We start from the raw sequence: 7,500 nt of genomic DNA on the forward strand, positions 1-7,500 counted from the left end.
ACAAAACACTGCTCAACCTTTGGTGGTAGTTTTCAGCCGAGAATGTTTGGCTAGAGAAAACTTTCTTAAGATGCCTTTAAGCTATCTATCATTACGCTTATGTTATTAAAAAATATAGATGGTCCCTCTTTCTGTGCTATCTCCCACCATAAGAAAATATGCATCCTGGATAAAATCAACCACACTTTCTGTGGAATATCACTGCAAATTAACAAGGGCTGTCAGCCATATACCTTCTTGAATCAGCCTCGTGGCTTGGAGGCTTTGCAGGTCAAGGGATCAGGAGCTAGCTGTATCCTGTAGGGTATCAGTCAAACATCCTAGTTATTCAGCTTGAGAGCATCAATCTTTAAAGAGAAACTCCTGCAGCTACATCTCGCATGCAGGCTGGTACTCCAGAATGGAGCTGTAACTGTTGCTTCATAAGAAATGGGCACACTAGGCAGTTTTCTTGGGTCATCGATTCTGCTTGGGGTAGTAGGTAGTAGGAGCTAGCTGTATCCTGTAGGGTATCAGTTAAACATCCTAGTTATTCAGCTTGAGAGCATCAATCTTTAAAGAGAAACTCCTGCAGCTCCATCTCGCATGCAGGCTGGTACTCCAGAATGGAGCTGTAACTGTTGCTTTATAAGAAATGGGCACACTAGGCAGTTTTCTTGGGTCATCGATTCTGCTTGGGGTAGTAGACAAGAGCCAGCCATTTTATTGGGTGTATATTTACTGTATATACTCTCCATGGGGTGAAACTGCACCCTACTATGAAGCATAAGTACTTGGTGCTATTTTGGGTTAATGAGATTACATTGATCACAGGTACTTCTAATTCACTCTTATCCTTACCCATTTGCCTCCCTGTGTGAAGATATAGAGGTTTTGAAAGCAAGTTGGTCAGTTGTCAACTTATGGTTATTAATATCAAATAGATGATCTAGGGACTGGACAATGGCTGAGATCACCACTTTGTATGGGCATTGCTCCTACTGCGTCCATACCTCCCAGTCCCTACCTTATAATCCTCTGTCCTCATCACTCCCCATCTCTAGTTAGAGGCTCCTCATGGAATTTTGTATTGAAGGCTCTATATTTCCAATACATGGAACATATAGCTCTGGCTGAAAACATCATTTGCACTCCTTTATTACTAGTTCAATGTACAGCAAGCCTACTATAATGAAATAAATAGAAAGCTCAAAAAAAAAAAAATATGTGTGTGTGTGTGTGTGTGTGTGTGTATATATATATATATATATATATATATATATATATATATATATATATATTTATATATTGTGGTAATAATCGTTAGGAAATATTTTCTGTATATAAAATAATCATACTGATCACCCTGCTCAACATGGTGCAGTTGTGTTGTTTCTAGGACTTAGTCCATCTGCACTGGCTGATGGTTGCACTGGTTCAAACCATGCAAATGTCAAGGTGAAAAATAGCAAATTAAGTTGATAGTTCTGCCAGCACCAACTACCCCTACATTATGGGTGCAGTACCATATGGAGAACTTTTAGCTGAAATTTATAGATGACTAAAACTTTACATGCAGTTTCTTACTAACATTGAGACTGCATGATTACTATATTATGAAGGATAAAATTAATGCCATATAAAAAGGGTAACAATATATTAATATCTGCTATACTTATAAAATCCTTTAATGACATATTACTATCTATATTATCTTTGTTCAAAAGAATAATAATATATCAATATCCACATTACATATAAAATCATATAATAACATATTCCTATCTATTTTATCTCTGTTCATCACAGTTCACTTTCATGTCCTTCATTAATCAGAAACTTCTGAAGCTTTTGTAAAAGGAACATAATTGTGGCGGTATGAGAGTGTTGTAGGTTCTTGTGTGCGGAGAGGTGGTGCAGGGGGGTCCTCTTTCTGCGGCCGGTCAAAAACAGTGGAAATGCGCACACTGTGGCCCTCCGTCTCTGGAGCTGGTCCCGGAGTGAGCACACCTTGTCGTGGCCACTGGCTGTGTCTTGGGAGTTGTGGTCCTTCTGTGCGTCTCTGTTGGCGTCGAGGGGTAGCAGTGGAGGTGGAGGTGGAGGTAGAAGCTTTAACCCCCCAGCCTTGTAGCTTTTCCCCATAATATCTGTAAAGAAAAAATGAAGGGAAAGATAAAGTATGTTGTAGTCATATCAGATCCTTAGAATGTGAACTGCTAAATATCTATGTACCCCTGCACCCATCCAGTCCAGTTTTTGTGGTATTACATCTGAAAAATAGTGCTAGAAATCAGCAAACCTGATAGATATAAATCAGGTAGATTATATGACTTAACCTCTTGACTGATCAAGCAACTCCTGTACAGAGAAATTAAAATTAAATATATTTAAAAAGCTGGTAGACTGATATTATTAAGCAACAATTATTTTATATGAAAAAAAAAGCCCAAAAGTACTGGGTGAACTTAAATGATAAAACATGATGATAACCTAAAAAAAAACAACCTTGTTACTGAAAAATGACTGATTTTTAATGTTTGACTTTTTGTCAAATTAGGCAATGCATATATTCCTAAATGAATTTCAAGCAAATATACAATAAGTATTGCAGATCATGACAATTGCTTTTTGGAAATAATAAATGAAGAATCTATATACAATGACTATACAAGTATACTATGAAATAAAATAAAATATGTCTGAATACATGATGAGTAATGTTTATCATATTATGAGAGATTTGTGACTACCACCCCCAACTTCTTACCCAAAGCCTTTTTTGTCACGTGGATGCTGCCCATCATTGTCAAGGGCATATGGGAGTCCAGCTGAGTTGCGCCCCAACCCTTTGCCTTCCTCCCAACCTTGCGCTTCCATCAGACGCCTGCCAATGCCACGGGTGTGAGCTTCAAATTCTCCAATCTTTGGTGCTGGTGTAGGACCTGTTGGAAGATGACACGTGAAAACAGTAACTTCTCCAACGGTTTTGTTGATACCTGGAGTATCCCTCTCAATGCACAACTTATATTTGCTGTAAGGGAAATGTGGTACTTGTATTTAATCCACAAACACAATTAATGAGTTTTTACTATTTCAGGCTAATAAGAAATAACAAGCAAAAGCTCTGTTCCCATGTTTTCAAGTTGTCACTTTACTTTAATGCATAGCTGCTCTAAACCTACATTTTCCTTACTTATATGATACAGCAAAGTATGAGAATTAGTCATTCTACTTTTATCATAATCTATCACAGCAAAAACAAAAACAAAAAGATGAGGAAAAGAAGAACAAAAGAAGAAAAAAGGACAAGAAAAACAAAAGGCAAAAATATATCTGTCCTTCTGCAATTTTCACACCTTTTTTCCTTTGTTTTGATGGCAATTCTCCCCTTCTCTTCTTGGGAGGGTCTGCTGGAGCCTTGAAAGCAGACTCTGTGAGATGGCCGGAACGAAGCTGGTTACTCTCGACCATTCCCACACTGTCTTGTGCATCTTTGTCCCCAGCCCCTGAAGTGAATGGAGTTAATAAATTTTGTAAGAGGGGAAGGGGGGAGATATAAAGAGGGAAAGTGGAGGAAGAAGTAAATGAAAGAGTAGAAGACTGAAACATTTCAGATATAATTTCTCACTATTAATTGTATTACTAAAATAGCAAATCAGCTGATAAATTATACACACACACACACACACACACACACACACACACACACACACACACACACACACACACACACACACACACACACACACACACACACACATCACACACACACACACACACACACACACACACACACACACACACACACACACACACACACACACACACACACACACACACACATATATAACTTTTTCTATAATAAAACACAAAATAACACAAGTAAAATAAGTACTAGTTTCTCAATTAAAATATAGGTTAAAAAAAAAAAAATCTGTGGCATTACCTTTTTCATAATAGATAGACATATCAACGTCCCATTCATCTGCAGTCTGTTCATCAAAATCCCCTTCCTGTTCCCTCCAGACTTGGGCATCAGTGTAAAAATTAAGTCCTGGCCCTCCCTTCTCCCACACCAGCTATTTTGGTTGAAATTTCACATTATTAGTTTTTGTACTCTATATCAAGGCTTAAAAAGACCTAAATATGTTAACTAGACTAAGTATATAAGACAATATATATAATTAACAATAATGCAGAAGCAAAATCACTAGAATGCCATCATGCCCTTCCTCTTTCACTGTACTTTTTAAAATGCTTCCATTGACAAATTACTAACCTCTATTTCCTTTTCATAGAGACGCTCCTTGGTGCGGTCTTGGCTGGTCACATCATTGTGGAAGGTCTCATATCTTTCCCACTCCTCTACCTCTGCTCCATCCTAGTATTACAAAGATATTTGCATGAGAAAATGTATTGATGTTAAATAGGATTATGTTAAATTTCAGTGTTTTATAATAAACCTCTCAATGATTTAATGAAACCGCACATGAAGAGGTTGATCTATATATGCAATACAATTTCTAGTAGATTCTTAGGTTCACAGATAACAAGGGGAAAAAACTAATTCAAAAGAAATCATATAATTTATGGAAGACTATATGTAAGGCAAATAAAAAAGAAGAAACTGATGGGAATGAAAAGACAAAAGAGAGGAAAAAAAAAAAAAGGATACAATAAAGAAAAAGGTGAAACAAAAATAAAATAAATTAAATAAAATATATACCTCTTCTTCCTCTTGCAGTTCTAGTTGTGGCTGACGACCTATCTGCCTCCGACCTAGTTTCTTCTTCACTTTTGTAAAATCAACAGATGATGGTATCAGATGACCTGAGGCAGTGAATGCTACACCATCTCCTGTACTTGTGTTCTTGGGCTTGATGACTTCTGTGCCATAGTCAAAGGGTACTTGTCCAAATCTCTTTTTACCTCTATTGAAAGCAATTGGAAAAACATTAGCAGCAGCTGATGAAAGTCATGAAAAACTACAAAATAATAATAAAGATAGAATAAAAACATCAACAGCAATCAGTAATCTAAAAAATACATATCATGATAATAATGCTGATAAGATCAATAACAAAAATGACAATATAATCAATTGTGATAATGATAATGATGACAAAAATAATAGTAATAATGATAATGATATTGATTGAACAATAAAAACTATCTAAAAATAAAAATAACAATAACAACAACAAAAATAACATTCAAAGTGCTGATAAAATTTAACTATAATAATGATAACAGAACGAAAAAACCTAAAGCACTTACTTGCTCCGAGGAAATTCTAGCCCAAGTTTCTTGATGATGGATCCTGGCAACTGACATGACTTGATGAGGGACTTGAAGTGGCTGGTAGGTGTGCCAATGCTTCCCTGTGGCATGAGAGGGGGCGGATGGAATTCTATCAGGTCTGCTATCGTCGTGCAAATAAGCCGCTGGGAATTACGCTCCTTCCTAGTCATGTAATCATCTTCTGTTACAAAAAATTGAAAAACTTTTTATCTATTCTATTACTTTTTTATACTTTCCATACTATTTTGTACGAAAATTTGTTTAAAATTTTGCCTCCAAATTGTACTATTATTAGTAGGGCTGAGATAGGTGTACAAATTGATGTTTATTTGTTTTTCAGAATTAAAAAAAAAAAAAAAATTCATGGAAAAAAATAAAACTTAAAACTTTACTCATAAATTATTTTACCCATTTGTTCCGTAACCATAACTGACACACTAAAAGATATAAATAAAAGCTTTGCAGTTAACCGCCCTGCAGTTTGGCCCGGAAGCCCACTACAAGTAGTGGAACTTTTCACTCTAGTGAGTTGTGACACCTATAGCTGTACCCGGCATGATGAGTCTGTTTATTATGATGGCTATAAGTGTGGCCCGGCAGATACGGGTTAAACCTGAACCCAACTTCAGTTCTAACATTTATTTTCATGCATGCAATTTTTGAAGGGGTCTTTGTCTTAATAACCAATAAAATGTTATTAAATGTTTTTTTTTTTATATGAAAATATGACAGTGGTGTTATATTTCTTCTTCTATTGGCATCCTGTTTTAGTTGACCTAACATGAAAATGCTGGAATTGTTTAAATGTTAAATCATACTAAAACTCTAACTACAATTATAAAGTTATATATCATATTGCAGAAATAAAATTAATATAACATACCCTTCTGTACATTTTTGTTTATATCCAATCTGTGAATAAGGCACTTCGATGGATGAACATTACCTTCCCGATCCACAAAATGCTTGTAATGGTAAAACTCCACAAAACGTTCTGTTTCTGAATCTTTAACATCTATGACACAACATGTTCCCTTTGCACACTCAAGCATTTGTAACAAACCACTTATACACGAGTTTTCTCCCGGACTGTCGCTTGGTGATCCTTTTACACTCTCTATAGTAGATCTCGATTTCAAAGGCTTATCAGTTCCCACCTTCTCAAACCCGATTTTTGATTCCTGCGCCTTCTTCTTTTTTTCGCTGATTAACGAAGAGAGACCAGAGAGCCCTGAGGAGAGCCAGTGAGCTGTCTTCGGCCTGTCATTTGCATGGCTGGAGTCTGACTCATCCACTGTCATATTCTCATCTTTCTCTTGCGTGTTATCCTTATTTTTAACGTCACTTGACTCATTTTGGGTGTCTGCTCCGTTTTCATTTTGACTGTGTGATGGGGTTTGACTGATGGAAAGAATAATTTCCCGTAGCTGCTCACAAGGACGGTGTCTGAAGTGGAAACAGATAAATGCTCCTTTTTCTATGAACAACGAGAAATAGTTGCGTAAATCTGGCGTCCGAAATGTTTCTGGGATATTCGTGACCACTAAATACATGACTCAAAAAGGGGAAACGTTTTTCTTATCTTTTACTCCAATGTTTACTTTCTGCGAACACTGAGTTGCCTGCAACTTTTGTTATATATTTTTTTCATATCGCTCCTTGTAATTCACGCCTGGAATTTTTTTATTCGTGTCTCTTATATTTTATCTACTTTTAGTTAGATTATTTAATTTCATGAATCAAAAACTATGTAGTTTTCCCGAAAAGGCTACTTATATAATATCTTCATACATCTGACAACTACCCTTGTTTAAGCAGCTACTACGGACCCAAAAACTTTGTCGTAAAAATATAAACGTAAATTTTGATAGGATCTTTGCAATACGAAGAACAGCAACGTATAGCATTATACGGGTATGTTATTTGTATTATTACTAGAAAACTAATTAATAAATACACACACACTGTGTGAGTGTATGTGTGTGTGTGTGTGTGTGTGTGTGTGTGTGTGTGTGTGTGTGTGTGTGTGTGTGTGTGTGTGTGTGTGTGTGTGTGTGTGTGTGTGTGTGTGTGTGCACGTACACAAATGGCAAGGCTCACAAAATGCTAAGGCTGATTCCCAACATGAAGAGGGCATTCGCGTATGTGGACGCAGACATGGTAAAGAAGGTCATTACAGCCATCATAAGACCGAGTATTGAGTATGGTGCAGTGGTATGG

General features: G+C 36.5%; 1 protein-coding gene across 1 annotated transcript; it reads right to left on the minus strand.

The window, feature by feature from the left end:
* Positions 1–1,621: 1,621 nt before the first annotated feature.
* LOC125039468 (G patch domain-containing protein 3-like) lies at positions 1,622–6,892 on the minus strand. The gene is made up of 8 exons (XM_047633429.1): positions 6,164–6,892; positions 5,257–5,461; positions 4,706–4,910; positions 4,259–4,360; positions 3,926–4,058; positions 3,336–3,485; positions 2,747–2,921; positions 1,622–2,126 (listed from the first exon to the last, which is right to left on the minus strand). Exons 1-8 carry the CDS (start codon positions 6,831–6,833, stop codon positions 1,808–1,810), a joined length of 1,959 nt encoding a protein of 652 aa, XP_047489385.1. The 5' UTR covers positions 6,834–6,892; the 3' UTR covers positions 1,622–1,807.
* Between the last annotated feature and the right edge of the window lie 608 nt (positions 6,893–7,500).

Source organism: Penaeus chinensis, chromosome 27 (assembly GCF_019202785.1).
Source record: "Penaeus chinensis breed Huanghai No. 1 chromosome 27, ASM1920278v2, whole genome shotgun sequence".
NCBI classification, from domain to species: Eukaryota; Metazoa; Arthropoda; class Malacostraca; order Decapoda; family Penaeidae; genus Penaeus; species Penaeus chinensis.